The sequence below is a fragment of the Myotis yumanensis genome, unplaced genomic scaffold (assembly GCF_028538775.1).
Source record: "Myotis yumanensis isolate MYYU_CA2020_CCGP unplaced genomic scaffold, mMyoYum1.0.hap1 SCAF_11, whole genome shotgun sequence".
Lineage (NCBI taxonomy): Eukaryota > Metazoa > Chordata > Mammalia > Chiroptera > Vespertilionidae > Myotis > Myotis yumanensis.
In genome coordinates this window covers 7,238,732-7,262,564 of record NW_027223762.1, presented here as the reverse complement: position 1 = coordinate 7,262,564, position 23,833 = coordinate 7,238,732, and the positions used below count along the sequence as shown (strand labels likewise).

At 61.0% G+C, this 23,833-nt stretch overlaps 1 protein-coding gene across 3 annotated transcripts; it reads left to right on the top strand.

Annotated features, from left to right (window-relative positions):
• Nucleotides 1–1,462: 1,462 nt before the first annotated feature.
• SDC1 (syndecan 1) lies at nt 1,463–23,461 on the top strand. 3 transcript variants are annotated; one of them, XM_070428739.1, is made up of 6 exons: nt 2,250–2,569; nt 18,949–19,030; nt 19,995–20,377; nt 20,408–20,530; nt 21,111–21,246; nt 21,409–23,461. In XM_070428739.1, exons 1-6 carry the CDS (start codon nt 2,504–2,506, stop codon nt 21,576–21,578), a joined length of 960 nt encoding a protein of 319 aa, XP_070284840.1. In that variant the 5' UTR covers nt 2,250–2,503; the 3' UTR covers nt 21,579–23,461. The 3 variants fall into 3 exon arrangements, with proteins under 3 accessions (XP_070284839.1, XP_070284840.1, XP_070284837.1); XM_070428738.1 differs by lacking the exon at nt 2,250–2,569 and adding an exon at nt 1,463–1,548 and having other exon boundaries at nt 19,995–20,530; XM_070428736.1 differs by having other exon boundaries at nt 19,995–20,530.
• Nucleotides 23,462–23,833: the final 372 nt, after the last annotated feature.

Sequence of the window (23,833 nt, the reverse complement as noted above, 5' to 3'; positions counted from 1 at the left end):
TTCCCTTCTCTGTATATGTGTCATTCTTGGGGCCCTGCCTCTCCCTAATTGGCCCAAAGAAATACACATTGATCTGGAGCAAATAGATTCTGAAAGAAACAATAAACTGGTAATTTCTATAATACAAAAAAAACGCTAGCACACCCTCCCAACTCCAGTTTTGTTTATTTTGTGTGGTAGAGAAAGACAAGATTCTGAACTGACCAATATTTCCTCCATATTGGGTTAAAAAGACAAGAGAGCTAACCAGACTGCAAGCGGCCCCTGGAGACACCCGCATAGCTTTCTGTCAGTAGGACTTTCTAACCCAGCAGGACTCCTTGAGCTGCAGAGTGGCCCAGCCTGCTGCTGCCCTGGTGCTGGATGATCTGAGAACCTGAGGCAGTGGGACTCCATCAGGTCCCAAGAACCCAGATGAGGCTCTATCACCTGCCATGGACACAGAGGGTGAAGTGTGGTAGCCATCATCTCAGGTAGAAACTACAGTTTAACTTTAACCCTGCTGTTTGGTTTCTGTACTTATTTGTTTGCTAAAATAATAGAAAGGTTATTTTGATTTTCTGAATTATATAAATTATCCCATTCGATTAAATACTCTATTGATTGTAATGTGAATATCCCATGGGTTGTGGTCATACTGGTCTTCGAAAGCACGTTTTCCTTTACCTGGGAAGGACAGCACAGTTATCCCAAGGTCAGAGGGCTCCAGTTAACATGACCCTGTTGACTCAGTGTTCTAGAGACCCAAAACTATGATTTAGATAACATGCTGCTTCTGCTTCTGTAAACTGCTTTTTTGCAAACCAGGTTCCTCATTCCAAACCTTGGGATGTAATCAATACCTTTGTGATCTTTGCCTATATTATAAGTCTGGTTTTGTGGCCATCTTACTACTATGAGATTTGGGGAATGGCCCCTCATAGTCCCCGGATTGCAATAAATGTGACTCTTTAATTCGACTTCTTGAGGCGTCCTTCTGTGATTCACGGGGTACATTACAACAAGGGGAAACTGAGACCCCAAAAGGGAGAGCTGCCTGAGGTCCAACAGGTTTTCAGGAGCAGGGGCCAAACAGGGCGGGGTGCCGTTTGGGGGGATCGGCTGTTAGTGCTCAGATGGAGGACTGTGGCTTGAGGTGGGGATGCAGGAAGCTGCTGGGAGGGCGGGGAGAATCCAGGGACTCAGGCCAGTTGTCCGGAACCGCATAACCCAGGACCCAGGCATGTTTAATCCGTAAGGAGAAACACTGGAGACTGCGTGAGAGGCCAAGGAGCCGCAGGAGCCCTTGGTTCCCAGTCCGGGCTGCACGGGCTGCCTGGAGAGGTGGGTGGGGAAGATGCCATCTTTGGCCTCCAGGTTCAGGTCCGAAGGTCACTTGGCACCATTTCTCACAGATTGCAGGCAGGCCAGGCGGCTCTTCCCGCTTCTCTCAGGGCCCTTTGCACTCCACCCGCAGGCCTTCCATAGCCTTCTGCACTGAGGTGCCGGATTGGGATGGACACACTGAGGCCCAGCTCAGGGAACCACGAAGGACCAGGAGCTCAACGGGTGGGTGCCTCTTCAGCAGGCCCGGGGTCACCTGGACACCAAGCTGTTTATTTTTCCTTTTAGCTCCGAGGATCAAGAGAGAGGGCACTGTTTTCCATAGAAGGACTCTGAAAACTCCTCCTCCCCTCTCCCCTCCTGAGCTTCCAGCTTGTTAAGTGCAGGCAGAACGCAAGCACCTGGGGAACCTGCGCTGGGGAGGGCGGGCGTGGGGAGCCCACCTGCGGTCGGAGAAGCGCGGGGAGGCGGGGGGGATCCATCGGTTTAAGCCCCATCACCTGGGGGCCAGCACCGCGGCCCGAAGTGTTCCCTCCGGGACCTGGGAGCCCAGCACACCTGGAGGACGCTCGTGTCCGCCCAGAGGGCGCTGCAGACTGGCGCGCACAGCCCCGGACCAACTGTCTCCCTCCCGCCCCCTCCCGGCCGGCGCTCAGCGCCCTGGGCCGGGGCGGCAGGGGGTGAGCCCGGGTCCCCACCGCCCGAGAGCAGCGGAGCTGAGATGCCGGGACCACTGCCCGCGAGGCCCACGGCTCCGGAGACCCGCCAGGCTCGACCCCGGCGGAGCGGGAGGGGCGGGGCCGGCTCCGGGGGTGGGGCGGTCCAAGGGGCCGGGCTGGGTGGCTCAGGGGGCGGGGTCCGGGGGTGGGGACTGGCCCGGACCTGGCGAGCTGGGGGTGGGGGTCTAGTTTTTGCAGCGGCTTAGGCCTGTGGGTTTATTATAAGGCGGAGCTCGGCGGCAGAGGGGCGGGCGGGAGCCGAGCGGAGTCGGGAGGAATCCAGCCGAGAGAGCGGAGCGCAGCCGGCGGACCGCACGCCTCGCCCCGGACAGCCGCACGCGGGGCAGCGCCCGAGGGAGCCGAGCGCCGCGCTCTCGGTCCGGCCCGAGCCCCGCGCAGTCCGCGCCGCCCCGACCCGACCCGCCCCGCGCCCCCGCCGCGCCCGCCCCGGTCCGGGCAGCATGAGGCGCGCGGCGCTCTGGCTCTCGCTCTGCGCGCTGGCGCTGCGCCTGCAGCCCGTCCTCCCGGTGAGTGCGGCCGCGGCGGGCGGGAGGCGGCGGGGAGCGGGGCTGGCAGACCCGCCGCTGCCGGCGGCGGCACGTGGAGGGGGAGGGGAACCGGGGACCTCGCTTCTTCCCGCGCTCGCCCGGCGACGGTGAGCCCCGAAACCCGGGCGCCCGCCCCAGTCACCTCCGCCGTCGGTGGGCGCCGGGTGGGCTCCGCCGCTCCGGGTGCGGGGCTGGGGCGCCCCGCGGAACGCAGCCTGCGCCGGCCCCGCGCCCCCCGCGCTCAATGATGGAAAACACGCGCCGGAGCCCGCCAGCCTGCGGCGGCACCCGGTCACCGGCTCCCCACCCGTCCCCCCGGGTGCCGCGGTGGCCGGGCCCCCACCGGTGACCCGGGAGGATGCAGGGGCCGCGGCCACACGCCCCTCCCGCAGACCCCAATTCAAACCGGACCCGCCGAGACCGGGCGCCGGCCCCTTCGGCGGAGGCGAGTTGGGGCGCAGCGGAGCCCCGCGGGAGCAGGCGGGCGCGTTAGCCAAGGAGCGGGGGCCGGGCCGCGGGCCGCTTTCCGTGGGCCGTCGGCGGGGAGCGGGGCCGAGCTGGCGGCTCGGTTCCGGGAAGTTGGCCCCGAAGCGCTGGAGAGCCGCGGGGACCAACTTCTGGGCCGAAGTTGTGCTGCCGCGAGGGGCGCGCGCCCGCGCTGGGGACGGGGTGGCCCACGGCTTCCAGCGAGCGGCCGCGGAGCGGCCCTTCCCCTCCCCCGGCCCGGCTTTGTGCTGGAGCCGCGCGCGGGGAAGGCGGCTCCCTCGGCCCGCCCCGCGGAGCTGGGGGAAGAGGGACGAATGCGGAGCCCGAGGCTGGGGAGGCCTTTGGGTAGGACGCCAGCATCCACCATGGACGGGGGGTGGGTCCCCTCTCGAGAGGAACCTGGCCGACCGAGCGTATCCCGAGGGTCCCCAGAAAGTGATCTCCCGCCCTGGCCGCCGGCCGCCAACCCGCCTTCCCCAATGGGGGCGCTTTGTTCTCGGCCCCTGAAACCCTTTCCCGGGAACCGCCCCGCAGCGCCGGCCCTGACGTGGGCTGGGACCCGGGCCGCCGCCAGGTGTCAGCGCCGGCCGCCTTTGCCCAGGCCACCCCCCCCGCCCGCACCGGGTGCCAGAGGTCCCCTCCGCCGCCGGGTCGGCCATCCCCCCCCCCCCCCCCCCCCCCGGGATGGAGAGGGAGGGGAGGTGCGGAGCGAGGGGCGCTTCCCCTTCCGGAAGTGGCCGCCTCTCGCCACCACATCTGGATGGCTGGACTTCCCGGCTCTGGCACAGGGAGGCACGTGGGCAGGGAAGGAGCATCGGCGGGGGTGGGTCCTCCACTCGTAACGTGGGATCTGGACTAGTCTCAGCCACGCTGCCCTGTGTAAGGCCCTACCTACCCCGAGCATAACAGCCCCGGTTAGTGAGCGCTTGGGGCATTTTACAGGGCCCGGTCCAGGCGAGGTGTTTTCCCAGCGGATTGGTGAAGTGCCCCCTGCTTCCCAGGCGACTGTTGTGCTTGGGAGCATTTGGAACTCCAGGCGAAGGTCCCTGATGCCTCTTGAATTACTGAGGGGCTGGGGTGTGCATGTGCGTGTGCGTGTGTGTGTGTGTGTGTGTGTGTGGTGTGTGTGGGGGGGGGGTACCCTATTGGGGAGCCGTGGCGACAGATAGGATTTCTGAGCAGGGTCTTCAGTGCCATCCTGGCTTTCAGGTTTAAGAATTTGACGCCTGTCTTCTCCTTTGCTGGCCTCTGTGGGACTCAGCTTTCGTCCTGAATCACAGTGGCTGTTCTGGAGAAGAGAGTGGAGGTGCTTGGCTTACTTCCCCTGCCCCCCTGGCCTTACCTGGCTGCTCCTCTCTCTCCAGGCCCCGGGTGGGGCCTCAGCAGGGATGCTGAGGTGGGGTTCTCCACCTCTTCTCAGCCAGAATGGGGGTGGGGGCGGGGCGGTTTCTCTGACTGCCTTGGGCGAGGCTGGGGTGTCTGTGCGCTCCGATCCCAGAGTGACGATCCCGTTAACAGGGAAGCAGATGGGATTTGAGATTCTCCGGGGACCCCGGTGCTCAGAGTCCTTGTGTGGGGGGAAGGGGCAGGGGCTGCGGTGTGGGGCATTTTTTCCTTGCCTAGAAACTTTGACACTTTGTGGAGACACAGGGCCCAGGGGCTAGTTGAGTCTCAAAGGGGAAAGGAGGGAGGGGGGAGGCTTCTTAGAGCTGAGGTGGTGGGAGGACTTCCTGGTGGCGGTGGTTGAACTGAGACCCGAGACTGAAAGCCCGAAGCTTTGGGGTAAGGCTCTGGCTTGGAGCTTAGGTCTTTCTCTCTTTCTTTTTAAATTAAAGTTTAGTTTGTTTTCTCTTTCCCAGCCCTGCCCTCTTCCTCTCCAGGTTTGGGTAAAAGGGGGTATATAGGTGCCACGAAATGCCTTCGCAGAGCTCACCTCTACTTGTTTCCTGAAAGAAATGAGGCAGTGGGGTTTGCCTAAAATGGGAGAAGATGTTCATAGGTCACACAGATCTGTGTCTAAGGGTTCGAGTTGGTCCCAGTGGGAAGCAGGTCACAGCTCCCCTGGGGCCTGGGCACCTGACTTTGAATGGGCAGGGGGAGGCTGCTCAGAGCCACTCCCAAGAGAAGGGAACAGGTTTGTCTAAAAAGGTTTCTGTGGTCTTTTGTTTCTGCCATGCAAGAAAAATGGCTTGTTCTGGAATAGCTATTTGCTGTGTTTCTCTCCCTCTTCTCTTTCTTGAAAGGCATAAAATTCCTTTTTGCCTTAATTATGGGGGCTAGTAGAGACACTTCCCCATGGCCTGGCTGAGTGGGTGGGGTGGGGGAGGGGCTAGCTGCCTCTGCCAGGCGCGCAGCCTTCCAGGGGTGATGTCACTCCTGGCTTCGGCTCCGCAGCGAGGGTGGAGCCGGTGTGAGTCTCTACCTGTGGCTCGTGGTAGGTTCCAATAAAACCTCATTAACCCAGATCGGCGGGGAGGGGAAGGGGAGGGAAGGGAGAAGGGCCTGGAAAGAATTAGTGAGAAGCTTGAATTTTGGAATCTTTTATAGAGGAGTCTTTTCTCTTGCAGCAGAATTTGAGGTTCTGAAATCCCTTGGGACGGAAGTATACAGGGCTTTCTCAGGGAGCTAAGAATCCATGGTACCTTCAAAAGTATTCTCACTTTGAGCAGGGCTTTCTGAACTATTTATTTCCCTTCCGGCACCAGCAGAAGAACGCTAACCCTAATTGGCCCTCTGGATGCCAGGGTCCTCACTGTGGTCACGGTACCAGGTGGTCTTACGTCTCCTGGGCTCATGGAGCTCCGAAGAGTACTTGGCCCCCGTGCCCGGGGCCCCCAGGCTGCTACATTTTGTCCCCCAACTCTTCCATCTCTGTCTGGGAGCAGCCAAAAGGACATGGGTGTGTTTAAGTGTGAGTTAGCCACTCTTCCGTTCAGTTCTAATAGGCACTTTTCTCCATTCTGAGAAACGAGTTCAATGTGTTAGAGTTAATCGTAAGAGCAGAGTTTTCAGCTCGGAGTAAGGGTCTCACCTCTGAGTAATGTTCATGATCTGTGACATGTGGTCCCTGAAGGCACAGGGACCTCTGCTGTGTCCCTGCTAGTGCCTAGAATGACAGAGAGGCTGTCAAGGGAGTTTTTCTTCATATATATATATAATTGATTTCAGACAGGAAGGGAGAGGGAGAGAGAGATAGAAACATCAATGAGAGAGACTCATTGATCGGCTGCCTCCTGCACACCCCTTACTGGGGATCAAGCCCACAACCCGGCACGTGCCCTTGACTAGAATCGAACCTGGGACCCTTCAGTCTGCAGGCCGATGCTCTATCCACTGAGCCACACCAGCCAGGGCTCAAGGGAGTTTCTTAGGGGCTCCCTTGGTGAACAGGAATGAGTGACCTCTGGGTGGGAGCACCTGATGACCCCATGCTCCTCTACTGGCTTGAGTTGTAAGTGACTTGCCAATGACAAGTAGCCTGGACCCAGCGAGGCTAACTGGCCACAAATCCTGATTGGCCCAGGCCTTGTTCTTCGCGTGGGTCCCGTCTCCCTCCGCTCAGCGTGTTGATTTGGACTGTAGGGCACCGTCTTTGCACACCTTACTGTTTGGCAGGCCACACACAGCTTTGGGCTGAGCAGAGCCCCAGGACGGAGTCTCAACTCTGCCCCTAATTTACCACGTAATCTTGGGTGAGTCACTTCACTCCTAAATCTTGATGTCCCGTGAAAAGCGGGTAGCATACCTGTTCTCCCTGTCCTCATTCTGTCGTTTGCATGCTCGTTTCATAATGAATTCGTGAAAGCGTTTGGTAATGAAAGTGCCCGAGGAAAGTTAGCCGTCGATATATCGTGCTCAGGGCTTTTCCGACCTTATTTCATCTTTACCCCAAACCTTTATACTCTGTGTCATTGCCTCCATTTTGTGGGTGAAGCCTGTAGAGCCGAGCCCCTCCAAGGGGCAGAACCAGGAGTGTGTGTGTGTGTGTGTGTGTGTACATATGTACGTGTACACGTGAATGTGCATGGCATGAATATATTGATGGACTGTTAAGTCTCCCCCATGAAGCCCAGCACACACAGCCAACTGGATCCTGCACAGCCCTCATGGGTATCTGCGGTTCCTTCCTCAAGAACCGTATGTGTGCGTGTTTTGAATGGAGGTGTCCTTGCAGTGACCTGAACAGTGCTTTAGGCCAGGGGTTCTCAAACTACGGCCCGCGGGCCACGTGCAAATACAAATATTGTATTTGTTCCCGTTTTGTTTTTTTACTTCAAAATAAGATATGTGCAGTGTGCATAGGAATTTGTTCATAGTTTTTTTTTAAACTATAGTCCGGCCCTCCAACGGTCTGAGGGGCAGTGAACTGGCCCCCTGTTTAAAAAGTTTGAGGACCCCTGCTTTAGGCAATCCTAGGGTTTACGTCAGTGATGGCGAACCTTTTGAGCTCGGCGTGTCAGCATTTTGAAAAACCCTAACTTAACTCTGGTGCCATGTCACATATAGAAATTTTTTGATATTTGCCACCATAGTAAAACAAAGACTTATATTTTTGATATTTATTTCACATATTTAAATGCCATTTAACAAAGAAAAATCAACCAAAAAAATGAGTTCGCGTGTCACCTCTGACACGCGTGTCATAGGTTCACCATCACTGGTTTAGGTAATGTCCTGGGTTTGGGTTGGGTTCCTTTGATGGTCACTTAGGGACAGGCAAGAGCTCCTCCCAGGAAGTTTAGGTCAGGAAACAGTGAGACCCATGAGAGTGGGGTGGGGAGTGTGCACCCGAGGCCCAGTGGGTTGGGGGGCATACAGTTCCCTTGTTCGGATGGTACCCTCAGTCTTGCCCCCAGACAGCAGCCAGCCTGCACTGTCTTTCCTCTTGGGCACACCATGGCACAGCTGTGTTACCAAAATCCAGGGCTCCTGGCTCCTGTGCTGGCTTCCGCCTCCTGCCCCCCTGCAATCCAGGTCCCGCTGCTGGAGCAGCCACACACGAGGACTTGGCCATTAAATGGCGTCTAGCCCCAGAACCCTGGTCCTTTTACAGAACAAACTATTTTCTGATTTCCTCCTCCTATTCAACAACCAATTTTGGAGTCTCGGGTTGAAAGTCCCCCTCTCCCCCCAGGGCCTGCCTACGTGTGTCTAGAGAGAAGGCATGGGATTAGGGAGTCTGGAAAGAGGGCTTTTGGTGCCGGCTCCTGCACCTGGAACAGGCTCAGCGCCCTGTCATTTCCCTCCAGCTGATCCAGCAGGGGCTGGGCTTCGGGCGGAGTGCGCGCCCTGGAACCTCCTGAGTGGCCTTGCGCGCCCTGAGTGCCGAGGGAAGGGAGGGCAGGCGGGTAGCTGTCCCTTGATGCAGGAGGCTCGTTTGGGGTGCAGGCTGTAGAGCTTGAGGTCGCAGAGGCAAGCCCCGGCGCTCGGGGTCACTTAAGCAACGGTACCTTCCAGCTCTGGGTGGACAAGGGAAGCCTCCCCTTCACCCAGGAAGGGCTAGCTGTGTCTGCGATGTGACCGCGCCTCCTGTCCTCAGGAGGCTCCGTTGGGTGGGGAGTTGGCCCTAAAAGGTCTGCTGCATTCCCAGGCCCGAGCAGGGGCACCTGATCAGCTCCTCTGGGCTCGGTGCTGTGGGGTCCAGAGCCAGGGTGGTGTGGGGGGCCTAGGCTTCCTCCGGTAAGTGTCCTGCTGCCTGTCAGGTTGTGCTGATTTGGGGACTGCACGTGTGTGGACACAGGCTCTCAGAGGAAGAAGAGTGTAGTAGGCAGGCGCGGGCTTGGGACCATCGGGTCCAGAGAGGGAGGCTGGTGGCAGGACCTTCTCCTGGACTCGGTTGTCTGCCCAGTCACTGCCCAGGAGCTTCCTGTTGACCCGGGAACTCCTAGGCTTTCAGATGCCCCCCTCCGGCCCCGGGAACCCCGTGAGCATCTCTCCTCCTGGCGTTTATGGCTCTGTGGGCTGCCTAATTATATGTAGAGGCTGCTCTTCCGCTGGCCTTCAGCCCTGGGAAAAACGCTTCCCAGTGACTCACCTGGGGGTTGTAGCCCCACAAGGCCCTCGTGTGTGTGTGTGTGTGTGTGTGTGTGTGTGCATGCAGGGGTGGGATGGTGGGTCTGGCCCGCAGCATGGGTTGCAGCTACGGCTGGGCTTTGCCTGGACATTCCTGACTCCGTTTCCCCCCAGGCTCTCCTGATGGTAGGCTGCATCCAGAGCTTTTTGGGAAACCTGGTTGTCACCTACCTGCCTGCAACTTCCTTCTCAGAAATCAGGAAGCTGTCTTCCACTCTCCCTTCCTTTCTGGCGGTCTTTTCCCTTTATAGCTGCAGCTCTGACACTCCTCCATCCCTGGCTGTAGGAGTCTGCGGCATTATTCCCACTGAAAAGGGCAGCCGGGGCTCCTGGCCGTCCTAGTCCCAGGTTGGCCCTGACTGTGTGCCTCAGTTCCCCCACCTGCGAAAGGGGCCTCCCTGACAGCCCGGTGGCTGCAGAGAGACCTTGATCTGGGAAGGAGGAGGTGGCCCTGGGAGACTGGGATGGGCTCAGCAGCCTCCACTAGTCTTCTGCGTGGGGAGCACCAGCTGCCTGAGGGGCGTCTGTGGGGTGGGGTGAGGGCAGGCTGCGTAGAAGAGGTGAACTTGGAGCTCAGTGTGGGAACCTCGGGTGGACGAGGCCCTGGGCGAGGTCAGGCTGGGGGTGGGGGTCAGGGAATATTAACCGCACACACCCAGGCACCCTGGCCGCCTGCCCCAGGGCCACTCATTAGCAGGAACGGAAGCCATGGTGGGCAGGTTGGGGCAGTGGGGAAGGCAGATCTGTTTATCGCTCGCTCATCAGCTGAGTCATGTTGCCAGGCCCACAGGCCTTTTTCAGAGACTCACCCAGCCAGCCTTGACCGGGGGCCCATTGTGTGCTGGCCGCGGGTTGGGGGCACTACAGGAAGGCAGACTAGCGCTTGGGGGCCTGTCTTCCAGCCCCGGCCCTCTTTACTGCTGAGTGATTGTGCATGGGCCTCAGTGAGCCCATCTGTGAAATGGGGAGGGGGCTCAGAGGTGGAGGTGAGGTCATGCATTTGGGTGTTCCTAAGTCTTGCGGCGATGTGACAGGACTGGTGGGTATATCTGGGCCAGGCCTGCCTCTGCTCCTGCTGCCCGTGAGTTCTGCCTCAAGCATGGGGGTCGTGAGCCCTGCCTGGCCTGGGCAGATGTGGAGGGGTCCTTGCCTGGTCCAGGGGTGCATGTAAGAGAGGGTGGCTATTACGGGGACCAGACAGGAGCAGCAGTCCGTGCAGACAGGCCAGGGTGGACCTGGAGCAGCAGAGGCTGCCAGCCCTGCTCTCGGACCGCTTGGGCACCACTGAGCTCCAGAGGTGCGGAGAACTGTCCCCCCACAGTGATGTTGAATTCACCACCTTTCCTACTGAGGAGACAGGGTTCTGGGACCTGGCCAGGGTGGATGGGACATGGGGACATGGGAACAATGGGAGGGACTTCTGGAGGGCCGAGGTGAGCTGGTCCACCCCAAAATCTAGCTAGCCTGTGCTGGGCACCAGGAGGCCTCGGGGGTTGAGGACCTGGACTTCTGTTTCCACGCCCTGGCACCTCATGGCTGCGGGAGCCCGGGGCCTCACCTGATCCATGTGGGGGCTTGGCTGTACCAGCGCCATGGTGGGTGCACGGGGCAGCACTGGCTCTTCCCTCCCGTAGCTTCTCGGCATCCCTGCTGCCCAGGAAACTATTTGGGGCCTTGGTGTCCTGTCTCCAGGGAGTGTCCTGGATGGATGTGTGGTCAGGTTTGGGCTCGCAGGGCCTCAGGCTGCGGGGGTTTGAGGAGCCTCTGACGTCACTTCAGAGAGAACCGCTGGGGTGCGGTGCTGCCATCCTGGTGACCGCATCGCCTCAGGATGGGGCATGGGGAGGGTCTGGGCAGCAAGACCTGCTGGGCTGTGGGCCAGGCTAGGAGACTGGGCCACTGGGCTGAGCGAGATCTTCGGCACTGCCCCACCTCCCCTCCCCATCCCCTACAGGCGCGCTGGGGGGCTGGGGGCTTAGTGGATGGGTCTAGGCGCAGTTTTCTTGGGATAGGCCTGTTGTGATAAAGTCCTGGGAAGGCTTAAGCCAGGAAGCCGGCCCGAGGTCTTGCAGCACTGGCTGAGGCATCCTGAGCTCTGGGAATTGTCTGAGGAGCAGAGAGCCCCTCGTGCCCTTTCCCCTCTGCCCCCTGTGGAACAGGAATCTCTGCTAGACCCCCATCTAGGGTCTGTCTTCCTCTGGGGAAGGGACTGGGGTCCTGAAGCCTTGGGGTTGGGCAGGCAGGATGGGACCAGAACTGGCTGGCTAGTCTGCCTTGATTAGCCCCACCTGGGTCTGGAGCAGAGCGAGGTGCTGGGGGTGGGGGTGGTTTTCGGGGGGAGGGATGGGGAGAGCACAGGGCATGGAGTCTGGCCCACCCAGCTCATCACCAGGCTCCATCACTTCCTCCCTGTGCCCTCAGGCATGTTTCTGCGTCTGCCTCTAAGCCTCAGTTTCCTCATCTGTAAGCTGGGGTGTTTCATGTCCTGTGTGACTCAGAGGGGCTTTTGAAAATATTCAGTGAAATAACATATGTGGCATGATTTGCAGTCCCTGGGCTCAGAGGGGCAAGTCTGGGGGAGAGCTTTGGGGCTAAGGCTGCTTGGAGAGTCCCTGGGGAGAGCCCCCCACCCAGTGGCCGTGTCTGGGGGAGGGGCGCAGTGTAACCTGACCTGCACCTGCAGTCACCCCGTGTGAATGGCCGCCTGGCCTTACCCCGGTGTGCTGACGTCACAGGGCCTGCAAACCTGGCTTTTGCCCCTTCTCAGAAATCGGAGCCTCCCCTCGGCCTGACCTCTGCCAGGGGCTGGCTCCTGACCCGGGGTGGGGTGCGGGGCTGGCAGGCGGTGGGAGGAGGCCAGCTGAACCCAGACAGCAGGCCCCCGGCTGTGCTGGGCAGTGGCTGGTGTCTAGACCTGCAGACTGAGGGTTTCCCCACCCTTAGGACCCCCCCCTTCCTTCTGCACTTTTCTAGAAAATTCTGCCTTCCGTCACTCAGGCCAGAAAGTACCAGCTCCGCTCAGCCATGGGACCCCCTCAAGGACGCTCTGCCCTTCCTGTGTGTCTGGCTGGGCTCCCAGCAGCCTCCGTGTGCTGACCGCTCCGAACTGCGCTTTATTCCAGAGGCCGGGCCCAGACTGGCCCGTTACTGTTCCGTGTGCGGGAGAGAAGCCAAGGACATCTGTGGCTCCGCGCTGGAGCAAAGGGAATTCACTCAGTCCTTCTTTTTGGGTATGGAGCTGGCTGGCGCACATTCTGACACAGGTTGGAAAATGTGCTCTTGGCTCCTCCAGCTTCCCTTTAGCAATCCTTCCCCATCCTCCACACTCCTGCTCACCCCGTCACCCCAGTTCCAGAATAGCGCCCCCCCCCCCCCCCCCCCGGCACACACAGAGCTGGTTTCCACGCTCCTGTGGGTGACTGGCACCCCTTAGCCTTCCCAGCGGCACTTGTATTTTAAAGGGGACGCCGATGGGGAGATCTGGGTGACAGAGCGCGCCTCCCTCCTGCGCGCACAGCTGGAGCGCTGCTGGCTGCAGGTGTGTCAAAAGCTGCAAGTTTCTGCCTCCAGTGAAACCGAAGAACACTTTATTTAGCCCGCGCAGGGGGAGGATGTCTCTACAGGCCCATGTGCCAGAGGTGACAGGCCCCCCAGGCCTGGGGGAGTCTGGAGATTAATCAGCTGGAGAGCAGTTTCAGGGGCCCTCGGTGGGGGGGGGGGGGGGGGGGGGGGGAGGGTTGTCTGGAGGATCCTGCACTGAGCTTCCGGCCTTAGCTGTCGCGCTAGGACAGCCAGCCCTGGGGAGGGACGAGGCTCTGGGGGCCTGGCGCTCCCTCTGTCCCTGTGGGGTGCCAGTTACATCGCCGGGGTCACCTTGATTTGGGGCATCTCCAGCGATATGCCTGAGCCATAACCCCCTTTGGGAAGCTGAGACCAATGACTCTGAGTCACTGTGATCAAGAGGCCCCCACCTTACCATCCTGAGTGACCATGTTTGTGGTGTGCCACCCTCAGGTGCCCCTCGAGGGCGGGCCTTGGTTCCCCAGCCACAGACTTGGGATGAGGAGCTCCCTGGCCACCACTCAGCTAAGCACCTGGTACAGTGGGCAACCCGCAGGGTCTTTCCCGGGTCACCCGGTGAGTTGGGAGCAGGGCCCAGGCGACAGCCAGGTTTTCCCGGAACGTGGGCTGGTCACTTTCCCTGCCACTCCTTGTCTGGCTCCCAGGGCAGCGCCAGGCTGGGCCGGGCCGGGCGGCCTTGCTCAACACTGAGCGGAATCTTTCCAAGCGGCCCAGGTTCTGGCAGGCGAGGAAAAGCAGAGGAACTGGTCTTCCAGCTCCGGCCCAGCACCCAGCCCTCGGCCAGGCCTGTTCTCAGACAAGTCCCTTCATGAGGGCTGGAGGCAGCACCCTTCCCGTGGAGGGGGGACCCGGGTGCCGGCGGCAGCTCTGACCTGGTTTGGGCATCAGGGCTGGCTCTGGTTGCCAGGATCCCCTCTCAACACATCCCTGGCCTCTCGGGGTGCCCCAAGCCAGCTAGGTGAGGCAGGGGAAAGGGCTCTACGGCCTTGACCTTGGGTTTCCCATCTGTAAACCCTGGCATTCGGTGCCATGGGAAACGTAACTGCAGGGGGGTCTCTACAGCGAAGGATGGGTGCTGCTCTGCACCCTTGCCCTGCCCTGGAATTCCCCAGAGCATCGAGGTCTGTGTCCAGGTGGCCGTGTGGGGACCTTGGAGGTGGGGTTGTGTGTGTGTGTGGGGGGGAGGGTTCGGGTGCCCAGGAGGTCCCCTGTAAGACACTCCTCCCATGGAAGTGCTCAGGGGGGTTGGGGGCTTTTGGGGGCCCTAAGGAAGCACATTCTCAGGGTGAAGGTGGGAGCCTGCCTGCTCCCCAGGCCCCTCCCACCCGGGCCAGTCCCATCACCCCCTCAGCAGGCCCCAGCTTGACTTGGTTCTGGTGGAGAGACACCGAGCTGATAAATAACTGCCTGTCAGGCCAGAAATGCTGGTGCTGCCCTGAGGCCCGGGGGGCCCTCCCTCCTGGGAGTGTGGGCAGGGGGCAGATTTGAGGGTCTGGAGGCCACAGCCGGACATCTGTGCCTCCTCCGTGGCCTCGCTTGACTCCTGGCAGCTCCCAAGTCAGGAAAGCAGCCTTGGGAGAGGAAGTGATTGACGCACTCCCACCGGGACATCCTGGACCCTGGGCCTGTCCCCCCCGCCCCCTCCCCGGCATGCCTGTCTGTGACCAACTGGTCACCACAGCTCTCTGGCCTCAAAGACAGGAATCGGGGCCTCTGCTCCCAGGCGCCAGCCTGTCAGAGCCCTGGGGCAGTTTAGGGTTTTCCAACCAAGGTCCAAAGCGAGGGAGAGAGCTGCTGGGGCCACCCAGCGAGGGAGCAGAGAGCTGGACCTCAGCCGGGGGCAGCCGCCTGGTGAGGGCCCTTTCCCCGCTGGCAGCCCTGGCTCTGATCCTGTCCCAGAGGCCCTTGCTCCCCTTCCCAGCCCTGTTCGCTGCCTGGAACACCTGAGGGGGGAGAGGGGAGAAGAGAGGTGAGGAGGAGGAAGAGGAAGAAGAGCAGGATGGAGGCCCAGCCTCGCATCAGGACCGAGGCTTCTTAGTTTCCTGCTTCTTGAGCTGCTGGGAATAGGGGTCCGTGCCCCCCAGCTCCACGGTGAGGGCAGCCGCGGCCAGCAGACGCCTGCGCCCTCTTCCACGGGTGCTGCCGGGGCTGCCGCGCACCTGAGCCCTGGCGCTGCCTGCGTTCGTGACTCGGGCTGAGCGGGTCTTATCCTCGCCAGCCTGCCTGGGGGTTTCAAGGCCTGGCCCTGGCGCCCCCTGTAGGGTGGCTCTCTGTGCCCCAGCCTCCGCAGCCCCCTTTTCCAGAAGCCTCCTGGAGTGGGGTGCCTGGCGCTGGGCCCCGGGAGGTCACCAGGACCCGGCCGTCTCTCACCCGCCTTTCTCCCCAAAGCCCCGGGGTGATGCTCCCAGGGCCTGTTACATATCAAAGCCCTACCTCCTCACACGGCGTCGTGAGGCTGGAAAGCAACAGGGCGTATGGACTCGGTGGTGCTTTTTAAAGGGTCTGTGGTTTATCCATCACGGAGTCAAGCAGCAGGTGACACGTTCGTGACTCAGGGTTTGGGTAGAAACCACAGGCTAGGGACCTCTCTGGTGGCTACAGTTGATAGGGTGGTGTGGGGCTCGGGGAGCGGTCACCCCAGAGTTAGAAGTGTCTTACTTGAACCTCTGAGATGCCCACTTGGTGCCCTGCCTTGTGACCCCGCCAAGGAGCGTTCATGCCCAAGGTGCTCTGGCGGGGAGCCCAGCCCCAGGTCGCCTTGGCTGGCCCGGGAAGGGCTCCCCTTGGACGGAGGTCCCCCCGGGAGGGTGGCCCTCTTTGTGGCTGGTGTGGGCGAGAGCTGCCAGGACTTGGCTTGCAGCTGCTTCTCGAAGCTTCTTTGCCAGCCTTCTAGCCACAGACTCTCAGCTGGCTCTTGGGAGCGGCTGGCAGCTGAGTGATGAGGACTCGGCCCCTGGCAGCCCTGACCCCGTGCTTGTCCATGCCTTCCCTCTCCACCTCTGGCATTTGGGCTGCCACCTTTGTCCCCCCTGCCTCTGGGGCAGGGGCAGGGATTCTTGCTCAATGACACTCTCTGGAGCCAATGGCCGTGTTGAAAAGCTCAGGCAAGTTACTCTTAAAACAGATGGGCCAGCCAGGCAGGTGCTTCCTGGGGGTGGGGAGGGGCAGAGGTGGCAGGTGCAGAGGGCAGGTGCTCCGGAGACTGCAGCGTCGGACACGGCCTGCTTTCAGACCCTTTCCTGTCTCCGAGCTTCTGTCCCACGACCCCCAGCCCCACCGCAGCCAACCCTGGCCTCGCCCTCTCAGGCGGGTGGGCCTCCGAGGGTCTGTGCGGAGGATGGGGAAGGAGCAAACTGGTCCAGGCTTTGAACAAGCTGAGTATGTGGCGGTTCCAACCTTTATTGACCACAAGGGTTTTGATTTTTGTATGAAAAGCTGGATTTCCTGGGATTTAGAGATGTGCAGGGGCCCCCTGAAAGGGATGGGCTGGCTTGCCTTTCTTCCCGTCCCAGGTAGGTTCCAGCCTGTCCCCGAGCAGCCCCAAGTCCCGGCCAAGGGGTCTCTTGGGAGGACCAGCGTCAGAGGCAGGGCCCCCCATGAGGCCACACGTGCTTAGCACAGAGGACTGCTGAGTGAAACCAAAGTCTCACCACAAGCTCCAGTCAGCTGGCAGCTGGCGATCCAAGTTCAAGCTCAGCAGTTTCTGCTGATTTCCTCCCCGGGGAGCTGAGGCCATCCCAGGAGGCGGCGTCAGGTGCAGGGGACTGAGGAGGCCATGTAGCCCTTCCCCTTCCCCGCTTGGAGACCCTGCCCTGCAGGGAGAGGCTGCCCTGGGGCCTGGGAGCTGGTTTCAGTGGAGAAAGTGTTTGCTTAAGAGCTTGTTGTGTAAACAAAGATCCCCGAGGGATAAGCTGAGCAGAGCTGAGGAGACAAATTGTTTTCAGGGATGGGGCAGATCTGAAGTCTTATCTAGTCATGAGCGGCCCTCTTGGGAAATTGCTAACCTGTTGCGGCTTCTCTGTGTAGGTGAGAGGCTGCGCCTCCCTGGCATTTGCCTGGGTCTCGGGTGGTGCCTCCAAGGTTGGCAGGGTAGGGTGCCCAGTGTGTTGAGTTCTCTGCAGGCCTAGTTCCGACATCTGTGAACCAGGGCCTGGCCCCACGGCTTCTGCCTGGACGGAGCCCTGGCCCTGTCCCACAAGCAGCTTCCTCTCCAAGGGAGGGAGTCGGTGCCTGGGGACTGGCTCATCCCCGGGGCCTTCTCAGGGCAGCCTGAGGGTGGGCAGAGGCCTTGGGCAAGGGTGAAACAGGGTCTTGGTGGGTGGGTCCCCTGAATGCTTGCCCCCACCCACAGCTGCCCAGTTGGGAGCAGTCTGCCCTGGGCCTGGATGGGAGTTTGTTGGGGTGGGGGGTCCTCACTCTGTACCTGCCTTGTGGGCACAGGCTTGGGGGGACGGGCTCTGCGGAGGCGGGACTGGTTTTTGAAGCCTCATTGGGACAGTAGAGACGGGAGATGTGGTTGGGGGTGCAGGGGGTGGTCAGGGACGCTGTTCATTGTAGATGGGCCATGACAGCTCAGGTCCTTCTGGGGCCAAAGCCCTTTTCTTGGGAGGGGGGGCGGGGGGAGGAACAGTTTGGGTCTTGCACTTTCAAAGGAAGCTCAGTGGTATTTCTAGCCCAGCGGTTTCTACACGTGTCTGAAGCTTCCCCTGATGGGAAGCCCCACCTGGTCCAGCTCCGCCCCAGGCAGCCTCAGGAGGCCCCACGGCTTGTCTGTCCCTCCCCGATCGGCTCCACGCAGGAGTGAGGCCGTGTGGCCGTGTGGCCGTGTGGCCGTGGCCAGGACCTGGCAAGCAGGCCGGTTCCCTGGAGCCCATCCTCCAGTGGTGGCTGCCTTCTGACAAGTCTGCACAGAGCCTCCTGTGAACCGGCGCCCTCCTGCCCCCTCTTCTCCTGAAACGCTATCCACCTCCATCTCACCTCTTCCCAGACTGGCCCCATGGCACCCCTCCCCGAGCTGGGTTCCAGCAGCCCCATTGTTGGCAGGGTGCCTACTGCTGGCCAGGCTCTGTGCGGTTCTTCATGGGCATAGCCTCATTGGACTTCTGCAATAGTCCTGGAATGGAGATTTGACTATCGCCCCATTTTACAGATGGGGAGACTGAGGCTGTAAGAGGGTTAGTCATGTCCCCAGGGCCACCCCACCAGCAGTGGCAAAGGCCAAGGGTTCTCTAAACCTGACCTGTGCTGGTTTGCTTCTCTGCCTCTTTTTGGTTCTGGCTCTGATGCTGGGTCCTTTCAAAACAGACTGGATGACAGGGTTGTTTGGGTCAAAGTCTTGTTGCTGAACAGGACACATAGCTACCTTTCCTGCCAACTGGCTGCTGGCCCTCCCTTCCCCACCTGCTCTCTTGGAGCCACGTTTCTGCACATGCCCACTCGGCTATGTGTGGAGCGTCCCACCTCCCCCCGGCCTGCTCCCTGCTCCTGCTGTGGGGCCCCTGCCTCAGGACCACTGACACCTACAGCCTCTGGGCCAGGCGGGCAGCATGCCTGGGACGGCTGTTCCCACCGGGGCCATTGCAGGTGCCTCCTTAGTGCAGGGCCGCTCTAGATCAGCCTCACCTGTTCCCGAGAGGGCCTGGCCCGGTCCTTCCTGCGGCTGGGACAACAGGTCAGGTGCGGGAAGGGGCATCGTGGCCACACCTGCCTCAGCACAGACAGCTCAGCCCGTGCCCTCTCTGCCCCCCGCCCCTCTGGTCCCCAGTGTGCCTGGGGCTGCCTTTCTGGAGCCAGGGCATTGTGTCCTTGTTCCTGGGGTCCCTGAAAGCCCCAGTCTTCGACCCCGAAGCTCCCTGGCCAGTGGCCCCAAGAGCTGATTCCCAGTGTGGGCTGGGCTGGTGGGATCCCACGGGAGCCACAGCCCGTGTTCCAGGAACAGCGCCTTCTGTCTGCTCTCTGAGGCTTGGGCTCTTCCACCCGACGGAGCTTCGTGGACCTAGGGCCTGGTCCCCTCTTGTGTGCTTCTGCACCCCAACACTGACACGGGACGGTGTTGTCATAGCATTAGGAGGTGTGTGTGGGGCCACAGCCTGCTCAGTGCTGAGTCCTGAGACACCCACCAGGGCTCCTTCCTGTGCTGTGTGTGAGTAGGACGGGGCCCCGGAACCCCAGCACCCTGGCAAGCCTCCACTCAGACTCGTTTCTGATCCCTTTTCCAGCAAATTGTGGCTGCAAATGTGCCCCCCGAAGATCAGGATGGCTCCGGCGACGACTCTGACAACTTCTCCGGCTCGGGTGCAGGTGAGCTAGCAGGAGGGCCTCACTCCAAGATGGCAGTGGGCTGTGGGCTGTGGTCTGTGGGCTAGGACAGTGGCCAGGCAGCCCCCTGGCTGGGCCCAATTGGAGATGTGGGGAAGAAGGATGGGGTTCGAGTTGCCAGGAGAAAACATGTATTGGCGAGGAGGAGGGACTGTGGTGGGTCCCAGAGGCCCCGGAGGCCACCCGCTGCAGACAGACGTGGGCTCCTACTCTCCTCTCTACTCACTGGGCAACCTTTGGAAGCTTGTTTGACTTCTCCGAGCCTCTATTGCCTTATCTGTAAAATGGGGATAATATCTTGACTTCATAAGGTCGTTGGGAACTAGCTGTAAGGCAGTGCAGAGCTTGGTGGGGTGTGTATCTTTATAAATGTTCTCCTGCCTCCCCCCTCCCTCTCTCCCTGGGGAAATGAAGTCCCTGAGCTAGAGGGGGTCAGGGAGGCCTCCCAGAGGAGGTGCTTTTGAGCTGGACCTCAGAAGAGAGCTGAGGCCCATCCCTGGGGAAGTGGCCTGGGCAGGGGCCTGGGGGCTGGGAGTTGGACATAGGCCTCTGCTCTGTGAGAGCCTGGACCTTTCTGCAGAGAGGAACGGAGGGGGCCAGAGAGGTGCCTGCACGGGGACCCAGGGCCCTGAGGGCACCCCCAGCCAGGGAGCGGGCTGCAGCCAGTGCAGGGAAGGCTTCTTCCCAGGCGGCCTTAGTGTCTCTTGGCCCCAAGACCAGGCTGTCCGAGGCACAGGCAGCAAACAGAGGCAGGTCTTTCCATTTCCCAGAGTCAGGTTCCGCTTCAGCTAGCTCGACCCCAGGGGCAGAGCTCCTCTCGGGAGGAAGAGCTGGCTGTGCTAGCCTGGGCACCGGACCCACCCAGGGGTCCTCGCAGCCTGAACTTGGCTAGTTGAGATGTTCTGCGTCCTGCCCCACCCCAACCTGCTCTGCTTGGGCCCTGCAGGCGCTCTGCAAGATTTCACCGTGTCACAGACCACCTCCTTCACCTGGAAGGACATGGGGCTCCTGACGGTCATGCCCACGGCTCCAGAGCCCACCGGCGCCGACACCATGGCTGCCTCCACCTCCATCCTGCCCGCTGGAGCGAGAGACCAGGAGCGAGACACAGTGCTCCTGGCCCACCTGGAACCTGGCTTTCCCGACCGGGAAAAGACCACCCAGCCACCCAGCGAGACCACACCACACCCCACCACCCACCGGGCATCGACAACCAGAGCCACCACTGCCCAGGCACCTGTCACCTTGCATCCCCTCAGGGACATGCAGCCTGACCACCACAAGACCTCAACCCCCAAAGGCCGTGGCCCACTCGACCCTCACACGGCCAACCCTCACACGGCCGACCCTCACACGGCCGACCCTCACACGGCCGACCCTCACACGGCCGTCATGGAGGAGAGAGACCCTTGGGTCACCGGGAGCACTGCTGAGGCTGGGACCGTCACCCAGTTCCCGAAAGGCGAGGGCTCTGGGGAGGAGGTGAGTGCCGGCCCCTGCGGGCCTCTGTGCTTCCTGGGATGAGGGGTGCCCAGTGGGCTTGGCGGCCCCTATTGACTGGTTGAGCACAGGGCTTGGGGCGGGGACAGTGGCTGGTTGACTGGCATACCCAGCAGCCTGTACCCTGAGCACATCCCGTTCCCCACCATGAAGACAAGGTCATGGGTCCCACCTTCCCGGAGCAGGACAGACTAAAGCAATGAGGCCAGAGCGGAGGAGCCCTCCCAGACCACCAGGGCTCCCCAGGCTCGCAAGGCCCCTGCTGCGCTGCGCCATTCTACCAGGGCTTGTGCTGGTCCTGTAGGGCGTGGTGATTTCACACTAGAGCGAGCCTACTTATTTTCCTATTGAAACTCGCGCTTTATATCGTGCACACATCTCCGCACAGTCCAGCGCGATGTGGTGGGAGGGGCCTGGCGAGGAGGTCCCAGAGGTCCGGGGATGGGGATGGCTGTGTCTGAGTTGGTGGCGGCTGTGACCGGGGAGGCCTGATCTGCTTCTGGCTTTGGACATGGACCTGGATGCTGCCACCCAGCCTGATCCTGTCCCTGCCCTCCCGTAGGACTTCACCTTCGACGTGTCTACGGAGAGCACAACTTGGTCTCCCGAGGAACGAGAGGAGCTGAAGGAACCCCCAGTGGGTCGTGGGGCCACCGGGGCCTCACAGGGCCTCCTGGACAGGAAGGAAGTGCTGGGAGGTGAGTTTTCTCTCGGGTGGGTGGGGCGGAGGGCAGACTGCTGCTTTTAGGGTGCGGGGCTGTCTTTAGCCTTGGTGTGGGGGCTGCCCGGAGCGGGTGGGGGCACCTGCTCACTTAGCCCAGGAGCAGCTGCGCTGAGCTGGCCTCCGTCCGCCTCCCCAGGGGTCATCGCCGGAGGCCTGGTGGGGCTCATCTGCGCCGTGTGCCTGGTGGGCTTCATGCTGTACCGGATGAAGAAGAAGGACGAAGGCAGCTACTCCTTGGAGGAGCCGAAGCAAGCCAACGGTGGGGCCTACCAGAAACCCACCAAGCAGGAGGAGTTCTATGCCTGACAGGAGCCGTCTCCCCTCCCCCTGCCGCTCTCTAGGCTCCCGATTGCCTCTTCCGTGAAGAACAACTGCAGGCCGGCCTTCCCGGGCACCGGGCCACCTCCCCACGCTCCCAGCCCCTCCGGCCCCCTCCCCACGGAGCCCTGCGCAGGCTGGGGGCTCTCCTCTGCTTCTCCGACTTCCGCCTGGAGCCTGGGTCGCGAGGGCTTCCGCATCTGACCTTTCACCCCAGCCAGCACCTGGCATCTCACCGCCTGACTCAGTTTCTCCAACCTGGAGCAGCCCTGGCGAGGGGGGCACCCCACTGCTGTGGACCTGGATGGCCCGCTGGGGCTGAGGGCTGGCGCCCCTGTAGCACTTACTGGGAGAGACCCACCGTCTTGGGGGTGTCGTCGGCTGAGTGGCGGGGAGAGGAGTTTGGGGCTCCCTGCGGGCTCGCTTGGTTTTGTGGGGAGGGCTGACTTAGATACCAACTTGTTTTTGCACATGTTTCCTCTAGTTTCTTTGTTCATAGCCCAGTAGACGTTATTACTTTTGAGGTAAGTTAAGCTGATTTGGTTACTCCCCCATCTTGCTTCCCTAATCTACCGTCAGGACGCAGCATCAGGGTTAAGAAGACTTTTTTTTGTTGTTAAACTAGAACCAAATCTGGAAGCCGGCATAGAGGCCGAGTGTACGTGTGGTCTCTTGAGTTTGTCTCTCACGTGTGCAACAGGGTAGGGATGTCTGGCTGGCCCCGTCGGGGGCTGGCGGACCTCGGCTGCTGCGGGCAGTCACTTCTTTTGTGCAGCCGGCCCGTGCCCAGGAGCTGGGCCGCGGTGGGGAGCCCACGGGAGAATCACGTCCTGGAACCTCCGGCTGGGACCAGGGAGGACTGCGGGGTCCGAGGTGGCGGTGGGCCGGGGACCGCTCCTTCTTTGACACCATCCCTGGGAACGCTTTCTCCCGGGAGCTGACCAGAGGCGGCCCGGGCACACCTGGCACCGAGCCCCTCCCGAGGGCCAGGCTCACCTTCGATGAGCTCCTGCGGCCCTGGCCTGGCTGGGATCCGGAATGTTCCAAAGAGGGATAGTCTTTTGCTTTTGGCAAAACTCTACTTAATCCAATGGGTTTTTCCCTGTACAGTAGCTTCTCCCGGTGTGATAAACTGTAATATAAGTAGTCACGTGAGCGCTGCTGCCTGTGCCTCTTCTCTGCTGGCCAGCGGATGCGACCACCCTTTTCTGTAACCACGACGATGCTGGGAAACTTAGGGCTCCGTGCCTTCATCCCTTCCCCCACCCCCTGGCCTCCCCGGGGTGGGATTCCGGGGCCAGAGTCGCTCTGGTTTTGTTTGTTTGTTTGTTTGTTTGCTAATATCCTTCTGGAGGTCGGTCGGTTCAGCCAAGGTCATAGAAATTCTGACGTACGTACATTTACGTGCGTAGCCAAGCTCAAAGCACCGTCTCCTCAGCGGATAACGAAGCGGCAGCGCGCCCAGCACAGCTTGACCCGAGGTCACGGCCACACGGAGGCCCCTCCGGAGCCAAGGCCGGCCTCGCAGACACCTTGGACGGCCCCCCTCACACCTCTGGAGGAGCAGAGGCCCCCCGCCGGGCTTCTGGGAACTCCTGTACTCGCTTATTTAATCTGACAGCCTTCCAGCTGCTCTGTGGGCCGCTCCGAGGGGGGAACACATGTGACTCAGAGAGGCGCACCGCCCCAGGAGGGGCACCGGTGCCCTGTGCTCAGTGCTGGGACTTTCTGCCCTGGAATGTGTGACTGGACATGGCTCGGGGGTGGGGAAGGGGTCTGCGACCGAGCTCATCTCTGCTGGTCCCTGGGACAGTGCCGAGTCTGGCTGGGCCCCTTCGTGTAACTCGAATAAACGGTACTTGTCATTCTGGGCTGCCGTGTGGTCGCATGTCTTCTTGGGCTGGCGATGTCCTTCCCGGTCACCTGTGAGGCGTAACCTGGCTCTGGACTTGGTGAAGAAGCATCGGTCCCTCCTGCTCCCACTGCGTCAGCCCTCACCATCTTCCCTCCTGAGGCTCTCTGCCTTACTCTCCTTCTAGAGCAGCGGTTCTCAACCTGTGGGTCGCGACCCCTTTGGGGGTCGAACGACCCTTTCACAGGGGTCGCCTAAGACCATCGGAAGACACATATAATTACATATTGTTTTTGTGATTAATCACTATGCTTTAATTATGTTCCATTTGTAACAATGAAATGGGGGGGTCACCACAACATGAGGAACTGTATTAAAGGGTCGCGTCATT

Bases quoted from the DNA above. Each gene is read 5' to 3' on its own strand.
- SDC1 (XM_070428736.1), top strand. From the start codon at position 2,504: ATGAGGCGCGCGGCGCTCTGGCTCTCGCTCTGCGCGCTGGCGCTGCGC. The intron at 19,031-19,994 runs GTGAGCTAGCAG...TGGGCCCTGCAG, and splicing joins CTTCTCCGGCTCGGGTGCAG to GCGCTCTGCAAGATTTCACC. The intron at 20,531-21,110 runs GTGAGTGCCGGC...GCCCTCCCGTAG, and splicing joins GCGAGGGCTCTGGGGAGGAG to GACTTCACCTTCGACGTGTC.